Source organism: Hylobates moloch, unplaced genomic scaffold (genome assembly GCF_009828535.3).
Source record: "Hylobates moloch isolate HMO894 unplaced genomic scaffold, HMol_V3 SCAFFOLD_9, whole genome shotgun sequence".
Taxonomy (NCBI): Eukaryota; Metazoa; Chordata; class Mammalia; order Primates; family Hylobatidae; genus Hylobates; species Hylobates moloch.
In genome coordinates, this window is record NW_026652284.1 from 17,509,257 (window position 1) to 17,529,001 (window position 19,745).

The 19,745-nt window shown below is 41.8% G+C and overlaps 1 protein-coding gene across 9 annotated transcripts in view; it reads left to right on the forward strand.

The window, feature by feature from the left end:
- Window positions 1-19,745, forward strand: part of UBR4 (ubiquitin protein ligase E3 component n-recognin 4) — a 146,166-nt gene that overhangs the window by 72,201 nt on the left and 54,220 nt on the right. For 8 of the 9 annotated variants that reach the window (XM_032759101.2, XM_032759109.2, XM_032759104.2 and 5 more), the window contains 10 exons: window positions 523-660; window positions 1,559-1,733; window positions 11,079-11,175; window positions 11,836-11,943; window positions 12,416-12,532; window positions 13,499-13,708; window positions 15,458-15,607; window positions 17,094-17,321; window positions 18,140-18,218; window positions 18,723-18,968. In XM_032759101.2, the coding sequence (XP_032614992.1) occupies window positions 523-660; window positions 1,559-1,733; window positions 11,079-11,175; window positions 11,836-11,943; window positions 12,416-12,532; window positions 13,499-13,708; window positions 15,458-15,607; window positions 17,094-17,321; window positions 18,140-18,218; window positions 18,723-18,968 (1,548 nt within the window). The remainder of the gene's footprint in view (window positions 1-522; window positions 661-1,558; window positions 1,734-11,078; window positions 11,176-11,835; window positions 11,944-12,415; window positions 12,533-13,498; window positions 13,709-15,457; window positions 15,608-17,093; window positions 17,322-18,139; window positions 18,219-18,722; window positions 18,969-19,745) is intronic. The other variant, XM_032759105.2, reaches the window with a different exon arrangement.

A 19,745-nucleotide genomic window follows, 5' to 3' on the forward strand; every position in this document is an offset into this window, starting at 1 on the left:
ACCAAAACAGGGTTGATTCAAGAGCTCATGCTAAGTGATTTCCTAACATAAGCAAAAATTGACTGATTTCAAAACAAGTCTCATTAAAATTCGGAGTTCTATGCTTTGAATGGTAATGGCTAGTTTCAGATCTCTCAGCAGGTGTCAGTAACACCTAAACAATGGTGACCATGAAGCATTTTTGCTAGAAAATTCAGCGTCCATGTCACAGATTCTTACTGAATCTCTGCACTGTTCTACTTGCACTGTAACGTAAACAGTGAAGGAAATACCCAGTGAACTGGGTTTTCTTCACTCCTGTCTAAGTACTGTTTGCAATGCACCATGTATAGTGTTTGTTCCTGTTAGTGATTAACCAGCAAAGCAAATCTTTCCCTTTTTTCTTTGACGACAGGATATATAAACTGCATTGTGTCCTATGCACTATGTGGTTTGATGCTTTCATCCCAAGGAGGGCTTTTTTTTTTTTTTTTTTTTTTTTTTTTTTTTTTTAACCTGTAACAGCTCTCGTTACTCTCTCAGCTCCAGCCTCAGACGACGAGGGCAGTACAGCAGCGACAGATGGTTCTACCCTACGGACCTCTCCTGCTGACCACGGTGGTAGTGTGGGCTCGGAGAGCGGGGGCAGTGCAGTGGACTCAGTGGCTGGCGAGCACAGTGGTAATGTGCCATGATGGGGGTCCTGTCTCCTTGGGCAGAGGGTGGGGATAAAACAGGAATCTCTGCTTGGGTCTTGGGGTTGGTTTTTGCAAAGAAAAGTTATAGAGACTCATTGAAAGTCTTGTGGACTCTGAAAGTCTTGTGGAATTCATTTGGCCTCAATTTTCGAGTTTCAAATGTTTAGTGGCTTAAGCTCAGGGGGTTAGTATTGAAATATTTTACAGATAACTAATTATCTGTTAGTGGAAAAAAAGCAATGACATGTGTAATTCTTTTTTTTTCCTCTCTGAAACTGCGATAATATGCATAATTATAAGTCATGATTAGCCTAAAACAGTTATTGTGTGACCTTGAAATCCATTATCCTATGGTTTCTGCTCCTTATTTATTTGGGGAAGGGTTTTTTTTAAGCGATCTTATTGTTAATGATCTGATGTGTTAACATAGCAGACTGTCCCCACAGTCTACTAGCTGATGAAGTGGGGCTCTAGAATGAGGGAACATGACAAAGCCATTTTGGTTTGACCTTCCGTATCAGTCTGTGGTTAGCAATTAGATACAATTTTTACAGAGGAGATTAACAGCAGCTGATAATTTCTAGATTCCCATATCAGTGTATGCTTCCTCTGAAGTATGAGATAGAAATGTATTAGCATCTGAGATTGAGATCATTCATATAGGTGGGTCTTAGGTACTGGGGAAGGGTGAATGGCTACTGTGAGAGTGATTTAACACAGTGCTGTGGGGTCTTACTTAGCTTTACATATAAGAAAAAAATACTACCAGTTATTGTCTAATGCTATCAGTTACTGTCTAACTATTGCTGCTGCTTTAGAATGCACTGGGTTCCTTCATGCTTTGGGAGTTGATTTGTGCTTTTTAAACCATTTCCCTCTAGTGTCTGGCCGGAGCAGTGCTTATGGTGATGCTACAGCTGAGGGGCATCCGGCTGGACCAGGAAGTGTCAGCTCAAGCACCGGAGCCATCAGCACCACCACTGGGCACCAGGAGGGAGATGGCTCCGAGGGAGAAGGAGAAGGAGAAACTGAAGGAGATGTCCACACTAGCAACAGGTCAAGACCTAGTCCTTCACAGTTAAGAGGCTTGCCTATCTGAGACTATTTCAGGAATAGTAGGACTGATCAGTTGCAGGAGGTAGAGTGGTGATAACAGCATATTTCTTTTGAAATATAAAGGTGTAAACTTCTGAAACAGTTTAAAGTCTTAGGAAGTGCTCTAGGTCTGTCTTTGTCTTCGAATTATATTAATTATGGAGGGAATAGAAAGTGGTCTTTCTCTTGAGGCTCCTCTAAATATCTTAGTAACTGTAAAGTGATTGTCATAAAAACATGTCTTCCTTACTCAAATCTTTCCAGTTTCATCAATATCCGTACACTCAGTATATGGCATCTTCTTTACAAATGGCACCGCTGGAGGCTCAACATTTAGGTATACATATTAGGTGTCCTAGAAGTGCTCCTTGTTCAGCATGTTTGTAAGGTAAAGGAGAAATAAGACACAGCAAATATATGCATATGGCTAGAAATACCAGTGGTGGAGCATTTTGAAATTGAAAGTGGTCTATAAAATCCTAATCCACTTTTGTGCTGGGGTTCGGTACTAGATGGTAAAGTGAATGTATTCTTAACCCAGAGATAACTAGAGAAATAGAAGAAAAACCTGAAAATAAGACTCATGATACAATGTTTGTTGAATTTGTTGAGGCCAGCAGTTGTTACATTAGTGCAAAAATAGTAAGTCAGAATTATTTTTTTTTTTTGAGACAGGGTCTCCCTCTGTCACCCTGGCTGGAGTGCAGTGGTGTGAACACTGCTCACTGCAGCGTCAACCTCCCAGGCTCAGGTGATTCTCCTACCTCAGCCTCCCGAGTTGCTGGGACTACAGGTGTGCGGCACCATGCCCGGCCAATTTTTGTATTTTTTGTAGAGATGGAGTTTTGCCGTGTTGCCCAGGCTGATCTGGAACTCCTGAGCTCAAGTGATCCGCTCACCTCCACCTCCCCAAGTGCTGGGATTACAGGTGTGAGCCACTGTACCTGGCCCAGAATTTTGAACTAAATGATTTGTATCAGGGAAAAAAAATGGTGCCTGATGCAGTCAGGCATCAGAGACATTTAAAAGGGGCATCAAAGAGTGCCTTCCACTTTCCCCGTATCCTACTTCTTGAATGTAAGCGACTTACATCGCTGGATGAATTTCTCTGGTTCTGTTAATAGATAATATTTTGATAGAGTTTTAAAAAAATCTTCTAACATTTTTCTTAATGTGATTTCTAGGTTAATTCCCTTATGTTCAGTTAACTTGGTCTCTATGATTTTTTTTAAAATTTACTCTAAACGTTTAAAATCCAGCCTACTTTTGTCTTCTATTTGATATAGTTGAGTTCATTTATAATTAATGTTGATTGCTAACAGATTTGGAGTGGATGTATGTTATTACTTTGTGCTTCTTATTTGTTCTATGTGTGTCCTTTTCTTTGTGGCCTTCTTCTGAGTTGACTTGCTAGTTTTTTGTTCCTGTTTCTTTTTTCCTCCAACTCTGCAAGTTTGGAAGTTGTTTACTCTGTTTTTAATCTTTCAGTGGTTATACTATGCATTTTAACATGCATACTTACCTTATCCAAAACGAAATTTAACTAATTGCTGTACCTTCTTCCTGAATAATATGAGGATCTTAGAAGACTTTACTCCTTTGTGTGGTTTAACTTTTTTAATGTCTTCTTAAAGCCTTTAGGATTTTATAGTTTATATGGTCAGTGTTTGTTAAAGTATTACTCATATGTTTACCGTTTTCTGTGCCTAACATTTCTTTATGCCTTTGAGACCTCCCAACCAGGATCATTTTTTTCCTGAACGATAATCATTTAGATTTTCCTTTAGGGAGGTTTTCTGGTTTACACTATCTCAGATTTTGTTGGTCTGGAAATATCTTTATTGAACTTACATTTGGGGATGTATTTTTTCTTTTTTTTTTTTTTTTTTGTATTTTTAGTAGAGACGGGGTTTCACTGTGGTCTCGATCTCCTGACCTCGTGATCCGCCCGCCTCAGCCTCCCAAAGTGCTGGGATTACAAGCGTGAGCCACCGCGCCCGGCCTTGGGGATTTATTTTTGATGGGTATAAAATTTTGTGTTAGCAGCACCCCCGACCTCCCCAGTTGAAAATGGTATTCTGTTATTTCCTCACTTTTGTTATTTCCAATGAGAAATCACCTCCTATTTTAACTGTTGCTTCTTCGGAAGTAATGTCTTTACTGCTGCTTTTAAGATCTTCATTTGTCATTATTTTTGCAGTTTTACCAGGATATGTGATTTATTTCTTTACATTTATTTTGCTTAGTAGTCTTTGGGACTCTTGGATGTGTGGGCTAGTGTCTTTTATTTTGGAAAAATCTCATCTATTAATCTTATCAGATATTCTTTTTGTCTTATTTTATGTTATTTCTCTTTCTGGGATTTCAGTTAAATAGATGTGAGACCATCATATTGTCTTCTTCATGTGTCTTAAAATCTCTTTTTCTTTTGTGTTCCTTGTGCTTAATTGTTTATATATTTCTTGATCTATTTGAGTAGCATTAAAAAACATCAAATACATAGGAATAAATTTGAGAGATATATAAGACTTCTACTCTGAATACTGTACAATCTAAGAGAAATTAAAGACCTAAATAAATGAAGAACTACATCATGTTTATAGATTGAAAGACTCATTGTGAAGATAATTGTCTTCAAATTGATATACAGCCATGTAATCCTAGTCATAAATTTTGGCTGGAGTTATGTGTTAAAATTGACAAGTTGATACTAACATTTATGTCGATTAGCCAAGGCAATATTGAAGAAAATTCATAAAGTTAGAGGACTTTATAGAATTACAGCTTATTATAAAGCTATGGTAATTAAGACAGTGTGATAATGGTATGAAGATTGACAAATAGATTAGTGGAATGGGCTGGAGTTCAGAAACAGCTTCACACATACCTGGTCATCTGATTTATAACAAAGGTGACACTTATGTACAATGGGGGAAAGGAGGGTTTTTTCAATAAATAATAATGGGTCAGCTGGAAACACACATAGAATAAAATGAATCTTGACCTGATCTTATATGCAAAAATCAATTGGATTATAGATGTAAATACAAAGGGTAACACTTTATTGTTTTTAAAAGACAAAATGTCTTCATAACTTGGGTTTGGCGAAGATTTATTGAATAGGACACAAAAGCATTAAAAGGAAAAAAAATCTATGAACTATATTCTCAGCAGCTATTCGTTTTCTCCTCCCCTCTTCTCAGTGTTAAGATTTCAGTTAGGTAGTTTTTCTTATAGGCTCCTAGGCTAGAGTGGGGTGGGGGATGTGGGTGCAGGGAAGAGTGTGAAGGGAAGTCATGTATTTCAGTTTACTTTTAAAGTGAGGGTGTAACCTTCTGTGGTTCTTCTGTGAGGTGAAAACCTTCCCCACTGTCCACAGGAGGAGGTCTAAAGAAAAAAAAAGAATGAAGACCTTCCCCACTTGAGGAAGATTCTTTGCTGTTATTCCTATTCCAAATGCCCTGTGAGGTCCTGGCAGCCAGAGGGTCAAGTTGCCTTCAGAACATCTTGGCCTTAACTTTTCAAATTTCAAATTTCCTAAACTTTGTCTCTGAGTTCTGCTTACATCTTTGGCCAGTAACTTTTTAATTGCTAGTGAGCTCATTATTACTTTTATTTTGACTTCGTATCTGATAATCTTTCTTAGTTTACTTATTCTTGTTGTTTCTTGTTTTGTTTTCTTTTAAGACAGTCTCACCTGCCCAGGCTGGTGTGCACAATCATAGCTCACTGCAACCTTGAATACCTAGGCTCAAGGACTCTTCTTTCCTCAGCCTTCTGAGTAGCTAGGCGCATGCCACCATGCCCAGCTATTTTCATTTATTTTTGAGACAGAGTCTCACTCTGTTGCCCAGGCTGGTGTGCAGTGGCACAGTCATAGCTAATTGCAACCTCAAATGCCTAGGCTCAAGGAATCCTCCTGCCTGAGTAGCTAGGCGCATGCTACCATGCCCAGATGTTTTTAATTTTTTTTTTTTTTTTTGAGACAGAGTCTCACTCTCTTGCCCAGGCTGGAGTGCAGTGGTACAGTCTCAGCTCACTGCACTCTCCAGTTCCCAGGTTCAAGCGATTCTCAAGCCTCAGCCTCCTGAGTAGCTGGGATTATAGGCATGTGCCACCACACCTGGCACCCAGCTAATTGTTGTATTTTTAGTAGAGACAGAGTTTTGTCATGTTGACCAGGCTGGTCTCGAACTCCCAACCTCAGGTGATCCACCCACCTTGGCCTCCCAAAGTGCTGGGATAACAGGTGTGAGCCACCGTACCCAGCCTAGTTTTTTGTTGTTGTTGTTTGTTTGTTTGTTTGTTTTGTTGAGACAGCATCTCACTATTGTCCAAGCTGGTCTTGAACTCCTGGCCTCAAGTGATCCTCCTGCCTCAGCCTCCCAGTGTTGGGATTACAGGTGTGAGCCACTGCACCCGGCTCATTTATTTATTCTAATGATAGATTCTGGTGGGTTTTCTGCATCCACGATCTTATCATCTGCAAATAAGTTTAACTTTTTTCATTCCAATCTTTATACTTTTTAAGTTTCTTTTCCTGCCTTATTGCATTGGCTAAGACCTCTTGTACAGTGTTGAAAGAAGTGATGTGATGAACATTATCTCATTCCCAAACTCAGGGAGAAAAGGTTCAATACTTTCTCATTAAGTATGATGTTAGCGCAAGGGTTTTTTATGGATATTTATCAGATTAAGGAAATTTTGTTCCTAGTTTGCTGGGAAATTTTTATCTTAAATGGCTTTTTCAAGATTTCCAGTTTCTTGTGTTTCATGTATTGAATCACTTATATGGTATTTCTTCTTTATTTTGTTTAAGGTTATAGATTACATTAATTGATTTTTCTATTATTAAGCCTATTTAGTCATAATGTATTATCCTTTATATCATGTGACCTGATTTGCTAATTTTTAGTTTAGGCTTAAAATTTTTCTTTGAGATGTCTTTGTCAGGGATTGGTATTCACATTATTCTGGCGTCATAAAATAAGTCAGGGCATGATCCCCTTTTCTCTTGCTCTAGAAGAGTTTGTATAAGATTAGTATTATTTATTCCATACATTCTTACAGAAGTTCACCAGTCAGTGAAGTCATCTGAGTCTGGACTTTATTTAAGGGAAGATTTAAAATTAGGTTTATTCTTTAAATGCTAGAGAATTATTTTTATTTATTTTGGTTTCAATTTTGGTATATTGTATTTTACAAGGAATTTGTTGATTTTATTAAAGTTGTCAGTTTTACTGGCATGAGCCTGTTCATATGTTTTTTTCTCATCTTTTTAATGTCTTGACAATCTGTAGTGATTTGCCTTTTTTCATTTCTGACAATGGTAACTTATTCTTGTCAGTCTTGCTCTAGGGGTTATCAATTTTATTTGAAAGAATTGGCTTTTGGTTCTGGTTTTTTTTCTGTTGTATGTCTGCTTTCTATTTTATTCCTGCTTTTTATTATTTCCTTTTTTTTACTTACTTTTTTTTTTTTTTTAACATTTTTTACTTTTTTGTTGTTGTCGTTATTCTGCTGTTCCTGTTCTATTTCTGGCTCATGAGATACAAACCTAAATCATTTAATCATATCTATTTTAAACCTACTTTAAAAATACATATTCAGCCAGGTCCGGTGGCTCACGCCTGTAATCCCATCACTTTGGGAGGCCGAGGCAGGCTGATCACTTGAGGCCAGGAGTTCAAAACCAGCCTGCCCAGCATAGCAAAACCCTGTCTCTACTAAAAATATAAAAATTAGCCTTGCGTGGTGGTGTGCACCTGTAATGCCAGCTATTTGGGAGGCTGGGATAGGAGAATCACTTGAATGTGGGAGGTGGAGGTTGCTATGAGCCGAGATCACACCACTGCACTCCAGCCTGGGTGACAGTGAGACTCTGTCTCAAAAAAACAAACAAAAAACCATATTTGAAGCAATATATTCTTCTCTAAAATTCCATCTTAGTCTTGCTTTGGCTGCAGCTCACATATTTTGGTAATGTTGTGTTTTGATAATGTTGTATTTTCATTGCTGTTCAATTCAAATTATTTTCTAAATTCTGTTGTAATTTAGTCTTTGGCCCATGGGATATTTAAAAGTATGTTACTAAATTTCTAAACATTTGGGAATTTTGTAGTTATCTTTTTGTTATTGGTTTATATTTTAATTTTACCATGGTTGGGAACATACTGGGTAATTGTAGATTTTTTTGTTTGTTTGTTTTTTGAGATGTAGTTTCACTCTTGTTGCCCAGGCTAGAGTGCATTGGCATGATCTTGGCTCACTGCAACCTCTGCCTCCCGGGTTCAAGCGATTCTCTTGCCTCAGCCTCCCAAGTAGCTAGGATTACAGGCGTGTGCGACCACGCCCAGCTAATTTTGTATTTTTAGTAGAGATGGGGTTTCTCCATGTTGGTCAGGCTGGTCTTGAACTTTTGACCTCAGATGATCCGCCCACCTCGGCCTCCCAAAGTGCTGGGATTACAGGCATGAGCCACCTCGCTTGGTGGATTGTAGATTTTTTTGAAATCTCTTGAGACTCATCACTACTTCTAAAATGGTGTTATATCTTCTTAGGATTTTCATTTGTTTTTAGGAGTAGGGTGAATTTAGGTAACCTAGCCATATTGACAATGGAATTCTCTATAGTGGTTTTAAATTAATGTTTTTTCATGAGTAAGTTAATTAAATAATTGGTTAATGAATTATTTAAAAATTTTTTGGTTTTAATTTCAGTCTTTGCTTGGTTGAAACATGAATGATTTTAAATAAAACAGAATTTTACTTTAAGTCACTAAAGAAAAGGAAACTGCAGTTTTTGGTGCTGTGTTTACTTTTTTTTTTTTTTTTTTTAAGTTTCAAGAGTACTGTGTTAGAGTTTGAAAATAGGTTGGGTATGATGACTTAAACCTGTAATCCCAGCACTTTGGGAGGCTGAAGTGGGAGGATATCTTGAGCCTAGGAGTTTGAGATCAGCCTGGGCAACATAGGGAGACCTTGTCTCTACAAAAAATAAAAAAATTAGCCGGGCATGATGGCATGTGTCAGTGGTACCAGCTACCCAGGAGGCTGAGGTGGGAGGATCTCTTGAGCCCAGGAAGTCAAGACTGCACTGAGCTGTGATTGTGCCACTGCACTCCAGCCTGGGCAACAGAGTGTCCCAGGCTAAAAAAAAAATAACAAAATGAATGAATGAATGATGTTTGAAAACACTCTGCTGTGATCTTGGTCCAGGTCTAGACTCTGCTCATTTTGTTGACTTTTTTCTTCATGTGTGTGTATTCACTTGTATGTTCTCCAAATCTGAAGATATTAATCCATCTCAAAACAAATCTGTCTTATGTTTTATGTTCAAACTATTGAACTGCTGCTGTCATCTCACCTTTCCTCACTTGTACCTTGTTCATCTTTGAGCAATTCTTAATCATTTGTAGTCCCCACCTAGCTTGGCTAATTATTAACAGACACATGCGTGGTATTCTGAAGAACAGTTAGCTCATTCTTTTGAGTTCTTTTTAGAATGACAATAATTTATAATTCACGTAAGACCCCGTACTTTCTTTCATTTGTTCTTTTTTTAGAGACAGGGACTTGCTGTGTTGTTCAGGCTGGAGTGCAGTGGCATGATCATCGCTCACTGTAACCTTGAACTCCTGGGATCAAGTGATCTTCCCGAGGCAGGACTATAGGCACATGGCACCACGTCTGGCTAATTTTTAAATTTTTTGTAGAGATGAGGTCTTGCTGTGTTTCCCTGGCTGGTCTTGAACTCCTGCCTCAGCCTCCAAGTGTTGAAAGACATGAGCTACCACACCCAACCCTAGACCCTGTACTTTCATCCAGACTTGTATTATTTTGAAAATATTCTGGGCTGGGGACAGTAGCTCACTTCAGCTCTGTTGCCCAGGCTAGAGTGCAGTGGTGTGATCATAGCTCACTGCATCTTTGAATTCCTGGGCTCAACCAGTCCTCCCTTCTTTGTCTCCTGAATTGCTGGGACTATAGGCACACCACCATGTCCAGCTATTTTCTTTAAAACAATTTTTTTTGGTCCTTTTTTGTATTTAAAAACATTTTGTTTTTAAGAAAAGAAAAAGACAATATTCTGGATACCTGCTAAGATATGTAACACATGCATATCACACATAAAAAAAATAGGTGTGGCCGGGCGCGGTGGCTCACGCTTGTAATCCCAGCACTTTGGGAGGCCGAGGCGGGCGGATCACGAGGTCAGGAGATCGAGACCACGGTGAAACCCCGTCTCTACCAAAAATACAAAAAATTAGCCGGGCGTGGTGGCGGGCGCCTGTAGTCCCAGCTACTCGGAGAGGCTGAGGCAGGAGAATGGCGTGAACCCGGGAGGCGGAGGTTGCAGTGAGCCGAGATCGCGCCACTGCACTCCAGCCTGGGCGACAGAGCAAGACTCCGTCTCAAAAAAAAAAAAAAAAAAAAAAAATAGGTGTGTGGTTTCTTACAAATAATCTCTAAGATAAAAATGAGACGAGGACCATTTACTAATTATGAAAGTGAATCCATTGATTTGTTCAGCAACTAGATTCTTAATCTGTATGAGATTGTGTATTAGGTGACACCAGCAACCAAATTGTCAGTAGGACCTTAATTAATTTTCATCATCCTCTTGAATCAGCATATTAGCTAGAGATCCAGGGGCACATACTTAGTACAGAAGGTCAGCTGTATATCTGCAGATGAAGGCTAGGTAATGGCCAGTTGATTACACGGGAAAACTCATGGGTCCAGTAGGACAGTGTGATATTGAAACAGAACAGTATATTAGGAAGATGGTGGACAAGGTGTGAGAGAGTAGAGCAGTGACTAGACTTTATAAGAAGTTGGGAAACATGAGAAAGGGCTGGGTGATACAGAATTTGTGCAGCTCGGTGATACAGAATTTGTATATAGCAGAATTCTAGAAAATAATGTCTAGAGGCAGAATAGGGCCACATATTAGAAAAAAGCCATAAATCTTGCAGTTGGAGGTTTGGTTTTGAAACTGAGAACTACTAGGGCCTGGAGGCTTGGGAAATACTTTGAACTTCCCTGTAGGAGGATTTAATTCAGTGCCATCAGTTGTATTTTAGAATAGTTTCACTTTCTTTTAACAGAGTGGGATCTCTCCTGTGTTGCTGACTGGCATACCGATTAGGCAGTTCTTAACTTTTTTTTAAATGCTGGAGATTGTTCCTAAGCATTAGGCTTCTTGTTGACCTTGGTAGCAGGGTGGGGGTGGGGAGGGAACTGTATTCAGCTGGGTCCTATTGGAGTACAGCTCATGTTTTCTATCTTTTCCCCGCCCTTTTAGGCTGCACATGGTCCGTCTAATGCTGTTGGAGAGATTACTGCAGACCCTGCCTCAATTACGAAACGTTGGCGGTGTCCGGGCCATCCCATACATGCAGGTATCTCTTAGCTCACCTGGGTCTCTCTCAGGTCATGATTGGACCGTCCTTAAGCATGCCCACATCTCTCTTCCAGAGGACCTGGAAGCCTTTGTTTGGTATTAGGCCACAGAATAATGAAATCTAATTTTTGAACTACAAATTATAGCTCTTCATTTTATAAATGAGAAAGCTAAGGGTCAGAGAATTTTTTAAATGCACAAGTTCATCCAGGTAGTTATTGACAGAGCCAGTGCAAAAGCCCACTTCTGAGATTCTGAGTCTCTAGTCTCTATGTTGATATTAGAGTGTGGGCCAATAGCTGTTCTTCCACTCACTAACTGTCTTCCTCAGAGGCAAAACTGTTCTTTAATTCTCAGTTCGGCGTACCACCCTTTCTCAAACTACTTTGCTTGGATATAATATAGGTTAGTCCATTAATTTTACAAACTTTTTACAAAACATTTTTTTGTAATGTCAAGTGTGGCATATATCAGAATTTGACTTTTCTGACTCTGAACACTGAAGCTTTGGATACCTGGAATTTAGAACGCTATAATGGATTACAGTTATGATTGATAGGGATGTCAGGAAGATTGGGGTTTCTTCTGAAACACCCCATATTTCGAGTCATTCTTCTTTAGGAAATTGGGTTTTGTGTTTTCTCTCTTTGACTTCTAGGTCATTCTAATGCTCACTACAGATCTGGATGGAGAAGATGAGAAAGACAAGGGGGCCCTAGACAACCTGCTCTCCCAGCTTATTGCTGAGTTGGGTATGGATAAAAAGGTAAAATCTGAGAGGCAGTCTGTGTGAGAAACAGGATTGGCTGAGATCCTTCCTCAGGTTCCCATTCGTTTCATAGAGGAACTTCACCTTGTTTCAAGGGGTAACCATCCACTGAGGGCTCCAGTTCTGTTGAGTCAACAAAAGCGTATTCAGGGCCTGCTTTGGCTCGAGCATAGTTTTGGACCCTGAGCATAGTTGAGGGCAAAGATGAAGTTCTTACCCTCATGGCCCTTTTGTGCCCAGTGAGGTGAGAACATTAAATTAGTTGTTTGTATCTTAATATGGCCTCCTAAGTGTATTGGGCTGTAGGTACCCCAAGTATAGTCCATGGATATACTGGGGGTTGTTTTGTGTCTGATTCAATCTGAGGAACATTTTAGGGCTGATGGGCTTGACTTGAAGGGATCTTGTTCAGAGAATGCCTCAAGCATCGAGTAAGTAGAGGTTTCTGGACTTACGCTTTGGCCTGCAGGATGTCTCCAAGAAGAATGAGCGCAGCGCCCTGAATGAAGTCCATCTGGTAGTAATGAGACTCCTGAGTGTCTTCATGTCCCGCACCAAATCTGGATCCAAGTCTTCCATATGTGAGGTATTTTTGCTTTGGGTTTATGGGTTTGGGGAAAGGTAAGAGGATTGTCTGGGTAGTGCTAGGGCCAGCGCAGGGGTGGTAGTCCTCTGTAAGAATAAAGGCATTGTTCCCTGAGGGGAACAAGATTCTAAGCTGTCACCTTTTCAAGAGCAGAACCTCCACCTTTTTCCGAATCCCTTCCAAATTCTGGTCTTTGCTAACAATCCCTCCAATGGAGGGGTTAAAGGGTTTGGAAGTTCCATTATTGAAAAGCAGGGCTCTCTTCTGCAAGGCACAGAGTGGCTAAGAGGATTCCCCTAGTGTATGTTGCTATAAGGTATGGTAATAAAGCAGAGAGAAAGCGATGTGTGTATGGTGAAAGGAGATTAGCACAAAGCAGAGAAGGTAGAAATTGAGGCTGCACTGCATCCAATCTTAATGAGCTTAGGGAGCTGTGGGGTTTGCTGGGATTTGCAAGGCTCTTCTAATGGTCTTATTTACAGTAGCTTTTCTCCTACTTTTTTATGCATGTGATCACTCACCCCCAACTCCTTTGGAAGCTGGTTCTATGGAAGACTCTACAGGGGGTGGGGTGGGGTTGTTCAGAAGTGCCTATAATGGAAAGTTTTCTCTCTCCTTCTTGAATTGGGCTTCTTTTCTAGTTGCTCAAGATAAAAGAGAAAACCCGTCCCCTCCAGGGGGAAAGGTTATTTAATCCTTGCCTCCCTGGCCTCTGGCACATGTGTGTGTAGCAAGGTTGGAGTTGAGAACAGGTGTGTTTCTTTGTCTTACCATGTGGTTGTTCAAAAAAGTTCCGAAAAACCTCACAAACTTCCTTGGGGAAGTTTCAGTGCAAGAGCCTGATTCACTCACTGCCATAAAAGCTAAGACTGTTGTGAGTGTGTTTCCCATCCCCAACACCCACCTGCATTTCACCTTGTTTTTACAAGCCATTCTTCCCATCTCTGTGTTTTCTCTGTCTCCCAGTCATCTTCCCTCATCTCCAGTGCCACAGCAGCAGCTCTACTGAGCTCTGGGGCTGTGGACTACTGCCTGCACGTGCTCAAATCACTGCTGGAATATTGGAAGAGCCAACAGAATGATGAGGAGCCTGTGGCTACCAGCCAGTTGCTGAAACCACATACTACCTCCTCCCCACCTGACATGAGCCCATTCTTTCTCCGCCAGTATGTGAAGGTGAGATCTTTCCCCATCAAAGAAACACTCGTCCTTTGTTCAGAGCACTCTTCTCTTTCCTCGTGGTGAAGAGAGCTCAAGGGGCTGAGGGTGAAGAGCCATAGGAAGGAGCCAGCATTCCTTGGTGGGGGTTAATCTCAGCGTGATTGAATAAATGACCACTTCTCCCAACCTTCTGTGGGATTCTCGTTCCTGCCTCTTTGTAAATTGGAGGAATTGAATGAAATCACGGTTATCTCATTTCACATTAAGTTTAGAAAAAGATGAGAAGGTACAAGCTAATGTCATCAGTTGTGGGTCATGACGTGCGTGTCAGATATTCCCTGTGCTGTCACCACTGAGAAGCCCTTTAACATACTTATTAGGAAGATGGGCCTTCTGATCAGATCGATCTGGGATAAGTCCCATCTTGTGTTCTTACTTACCAGTCTTGAAGCATGGAGAAGTTCTGTCTAACCTCCCTAACCTTCAGCTTCTACAGGTGGAAAATGAGCATACAGATGGTATCTACTTTACAGGGCTGTTGTGAGCATTGAATGAGGTGCCGTTTGTAAAGGACTTAGCACAGTGCCTAGCATGTATCAATGCCCAGTCCGTATTAACTGATATCACCACTCTCTTCCTCACTGCCCACTCAGAATAGCTTTGAGTAGGGTAGGAATACGATAGGCATAGAGTGTGGATCTGATCGTGTCTTGCTCTTTTTTCATGACTCTTTGGTGGTTTTCCATAACTTATAGGCCAAAAAGTTCTGGAGGACCCAGCCACCTGCTTGACTCTAGTTTTGTCATCTATAACACCCTACACGCAGCCCTGCCAGCCTGCACATCTCCCAAGATGTGGCATGTTGCCTTTGTTCATGCTGTCCCTTCTGGAATTCTTTCCTCTCCCTCTGCTCCCCTTTCTTCTCATGTCTAGCGAATTCCTAGCCCATCTTCAAGACCCAGCACAAGCTTTGGATCTTTCGGAAAACTTCCCTAACATATATTCCCTGCCATCAAGTCTGCTCAAGAGAGCCTTGTCCTGGGTTCCCGGAGCACCCTGTGTGCTCCTTCACCTGTCTTCCCCTCTACACTCTCAGCAGAAACCATATTTTATTCCTATTTACAACTCCAGTGCTTGATACAGAACCGATGAATAACTGGGAGTTGAATATGTGAGACACATTGTGCCCTCAAACTCTTACATATTCTTTTTATGGGACCACACAGCTTGCAGGATAGCTGTTGTTTCCACTGTCCTCACATCTCTCATTTACCCCTGCCTTTTTGTGTTACATGAAGCCAGGAATCTTGGCTGAGTTTAGTGATCTTGCCCAACTTGGTTTATTTAACAATTTCTTGTTATCATGGGAAATTTTGGTTCTAGGGAGTAGAATACATCTCATAGAAGTCAGAGATCCTTACTACCTTTTTTTTTTTTTCCCCAATTTTTTTGGCCTTTCTAGCACTCATCTTTATGTAAGCAGAGTATAATCGACCCAATGTCAAAAACCATAGAGTGAAATATTAGGACTTTTAGGAAGTGAGGTCTGCCTCCACTGTAACCTTTGCATGTAATTAAATTGCCCCCAGAAGCCTGGGCCTTCTGAGTTTATAGAATAAACTGTCGGTCAGTCTTCATTCCAGCTCTGAAAGGCACCCTTTAACACCTCCAACATGTAATATGTCTAATGAGCCAGGCTTTTTCCTAATTGTGGTCATGGAAAATCGATAGTCACAGGTTCTCATGCAAATTTTCTTCTCCCAGGGTCATGCTGCTGATGTGTTTGAGGCCTATACTCAGCTTCTAACCGAAATGGTACTGAGGCTTCCATACCAAATCAAAAAGATTGCTGACACCAATTCTCGAATCCCACCTCCTGTCTTTGACCATTCGTGGTTTTACTTTCTCTCCGAGGTAAGTGAAAGTCCCAAGCTGCATGATTGTTGGGCTGAGGACACATCTGCATTCACCTCTGTGGGCCCCTTTCTTCCTCATCCTTAGTTGGTATTTCCCCTTGCAGAGTCCCTTTCACCTTTGTAGGTCTTGGTCTTGCCTTTCTGGAACATACTGTGTGGTAGAACTATGGGAGATGTGTATCAAACAAGCCATACTTTACCTTCTGATTCTGTATGTTGAACTCCCCCACACGTGCTGATAGTGGGCAAGTTTAATAATTTAGGTTCTGTCAGAAAAACAAAGTATACTAGTTACCTTAACAGAGAGATTTCAATATGGGAAATTGGGTAAATGCTGTTGGACAACAAAAAAGACAAAAAGGAAACATGAGGTAACACAGGGATAGTAACTGCCTGAAGCAGTTATCAGGAAGTGTGTGCCCTGCGGGGATGTGATGTGGTTGATGCTGGGAGCAGTGAGAGAAGCTGATGATTAGAACTCACTGTGGCTGCCAGGGTGCAGGGCTGTTGCTAGGACTGCAGGCAGATGGGAAGAAGCAAGCCCCTTCTTCCTCCTGCTGCCAGTGTCCCTCCCTGTTGGCAGAACCTAAGAGGGAGCCAGCTGGCAAAGAAGTAGTGCATTGGCATAATTCTGGCCTCAGCATCACTGGGCAGCGTCAGTAGGGGTGTGTTGGGAACTGAGAGACAATAGCTTAATAACCTTAGTAACCAGCACAGCAACCCTGAGATAGATTAACTCTGGGAAGAATAATCTGTTAGCAAACCTCAGATGAGGATTTTGAGTTACATAGTTGTACCAACCCAATCTTTTCTTTAGCTCTTTTACCTGAAAAAGAGATTTGGAATGTTTTTTTTCTTGATAGTTTCCCTTTGGGTGGGCTGAAGTGGAGGCCAGCTTCCCGGTAGATTCCTAAGGGCACAAGGAAGAGATGCATGAATATTGGTATTTTCCTCTTTGATTTCTTTGTCTCCCTTTCTTTCTCCTGGTCTCTTTAAAGGATACTTAAGTTTAAGAGAGGCTGGTTTGGTCAAGAGGAAATAGCTTGGTTTGTGTTTCTCCCCAGCCTTTGTTTTTGTTTTTGTTTTTGTTTTTAAGACCGAGTCTCGCTCTGTTGGCCCAGGTTGGAGTGCAGTGGCACGATCTCGGCTCACTGCAACCTCCGCCCCCCGGGTTCAAGCAATTCTCCTGCCTCAGCCTCCCTAGTAGCTGGGATTATAGGCAGTGCTACTACAGCCAGCTAATTTTTGTGTTGTTAGTAGAGATGGGGTTTCACCATGTTGGCCAGGCTGGTCTCAAGTTCCTGACCTCAAGTGATCAGCCCATCTTGGCATTCCAAAATACTGGGATTACAGATGTGAGCCACCGTGCCCGGCCTGTCCCCAGCTTTTAATAACAGTTTATTAAAACCTAGGGTGTGAGAGCCACAGTTGATATAGATACAGTCCCAGAGTCATTTACTCTCTGTGGTGTTTTTCTCCTCAAGTACCTAATGATCCAGCAGACTCCATTTGTGCGCCGTCAAGTCCGCAAACTTCTGCTCTTCATCTGTGGATCCAAAGAGAAGTACCGCCAGCTCCGGGATTTGCACACCCTGGACTCTCACGTGCGTGGGATCAAGAAGCTGCTAGAAGAGCAGGGGATATTCCTCCGGGCAAGTGTGGTTACAGCCAGCTCAGGCTCCGCCTTGCAATATGACACACTCATCAGCCTGGTATGAGGGCTGGGACCTGGTAGGGCAGGGAGGGGGCATGTGATAAGGCTTAGCCAAGTAGGTAATAGGGCTGGAGGTAATAACGCAGGACGTTTAACTGTGTTGACAGTGGCATGGTTAGGGCTGAGATGAGGGTAAATCCATAACCCCTGTCTGGGTGCTGTACCATGTGTAGTTGGCTTCAGGATCTGGGATGTCCCCCTCAGCACTCTCGTCCCACCTGGCAGCAGTTCCTCCACTGTGAGGTGAGTGGCCTGAGTTTCTTACCAGTGCCATTTGCTTACATCCTAGTCAGGACTGATTTCTTTGTTCACCTCCGGTTTTTACCCTTGAATACTAAAGAAATGATGAAGGTTCGCGTAGAAAAGTGTATTACTGCCTAAAGAGAAACTGTTTGGACTTAGAGGAGTAAACTGAGTATTTTGTTGTGAACAACCTAGAAAGAACGTCTTTAATCTAGCTGGCTTGTGTTCTTGCTATCGTTATATATCAAGAAAAGTAAACTGGATTGTAGTTTCTTAGGTCATGGTCTACCTTTTGCTGTTGCCTTATTGAGTAGTCTGAAGGTTCCTGAAAACAGCGCCTTGCGTGGGGATGGGGTAGAACAAAGGCAGGTTCGGTAAGAGCTGCAGCGGTTGCAGCAGCGTGTGGGTCATGGTCCCAGGTTGACCAGACATCCCAGCAAGCATCTGCCTTGCTCAGAAGATCATGTTCAGCTGTAGTCCAAAGTCAGGGAGATGGCTCCAGGCAGCAGGTGTGGTGCTTGTCTGGGCAGTGTGGTGGAGTTACTCCTTTCCTGTGGTTGGTTCCTGTTTCAGATGGAGCACCTGAAAGCCTGTGCAGAGATTGCCGCCCAGCGAACCATCAACTGGCAGAAATTCTGCATCAAAGACGACTGTAAGCAATGCTGCTCCTTTTGATTGCTGTTATTCATTCATTCAGGAACTATTAAGGCCTACTATATGCCAAGCACTGAACTGGATGCTGGAGATATAGCTATGAACAAGATAGACTAGACAGAACTCTGTCTAGCAAAGAAGACAAGTAAAAATCTAAAAGAGTGGTGAGGGCTGGTAGTCAAAGTTTGGGAAGCTGTGGAAGCACAAAGTAGGAGTCTCTGACCTCCAGGTCAGGTAGTGGCAGTAAAGTCAAAGAGGAGTAGATGGAGTCTAGAGAACCCCTTATTCAAAGGAGCAGGGGGCTGTGGTCGGTGAGTAGTTATAATACTTTTCGGAGATTTCCACAGAAAGTATAACTTCTTCACAATGTCCAGCAGGGAGAACATGGCAAAGAAAGCTGGTGAGAACAGGGCAGTCTCAGCTGTAGGGAGACGTTGTTTTGGTTCTCATGAGTCTGGTTGGGGTCATCTCAGAGCTGAGCCTCTGTCTCCTCTGCTTGCAGCCGTCCTGTACTTCCTCCTCCAAGTCAGTTTCCTCGTGGATGAGGGCGTGTCCCCAGTGCTGCTGCAACTGCTCTCCTGTGCTCTGTGTGGCAGCAAAGTGCTCGCTGCACTGGCAGCCTCTTCAGGATCCTCCAGTGCTTCTTCCTCCTCAGCCCCTGTGACTGCCAGTTCTGGACAAGCCACAACACAGTCCAAGTCTTCCACTAAAAAGAGCAAGAAAGAAGAAAAAGAAAAGGAGAAGGATGGTAAGGGTCACCCTCTTGTCATTGTGACCACAATGATGTATGTAAATCTCTCTTGGAGCACATGGTTTGTCCTGTTGTAAAAGCTCTTTTAATCTTGATTTACAGGGGACCTAAAGCCCAAATGTTCTCTAATGTCTACTTTCAGTCTCATTTTCAATTATACTGAAGTGACACCTTAAAGAGCATGACTTCTCATACCAAGTGACAGTAATAAGAAAAGTCAAAGTGCACTGACCATTTTTAGTAGGCCAAATTTCTTATTCTGTGAAATAATAACACCTTCTCTGTGGAGCTCCCATCAGAGTTAAGTGAAATGACACTGAGTACATTGGTAAATGCTCAGTAAATGTTAGCTCTCTTAGCTGACCCTCACCATCAGCTGCACTGCTTTCCATGGTCCTTGGAGACCTGAGATCAGTGATCAGGGTTGAGAGCCATGGTGGTGGTTCACATTCCCCCATTTAATGATCAAACATCTCTGTGCAGGCCTATTGCAAGCTCTTAAAAGAAGTTCCTCCTTCAGCGTCACTATTTGTTCAGTGCCAGCTTACATAGCACTTTATCCTGTGGTTTTTAGTGTCATCATTTTATGTCTCGTCTGGAAGGCAGTTGTGCTCACCACTGCATCACCAACACTACACATATGTCTCATTTGGCCCTGACCTATTTGTTCCCCAGTAAACAACTAAAAGTTGTTTTGCAGAATATCAGCATTCAATAGAAACTTTTAGAAATGGACAGAATTCCCTCCCTCCCCATTTGGTAGCCCAGGCCTTA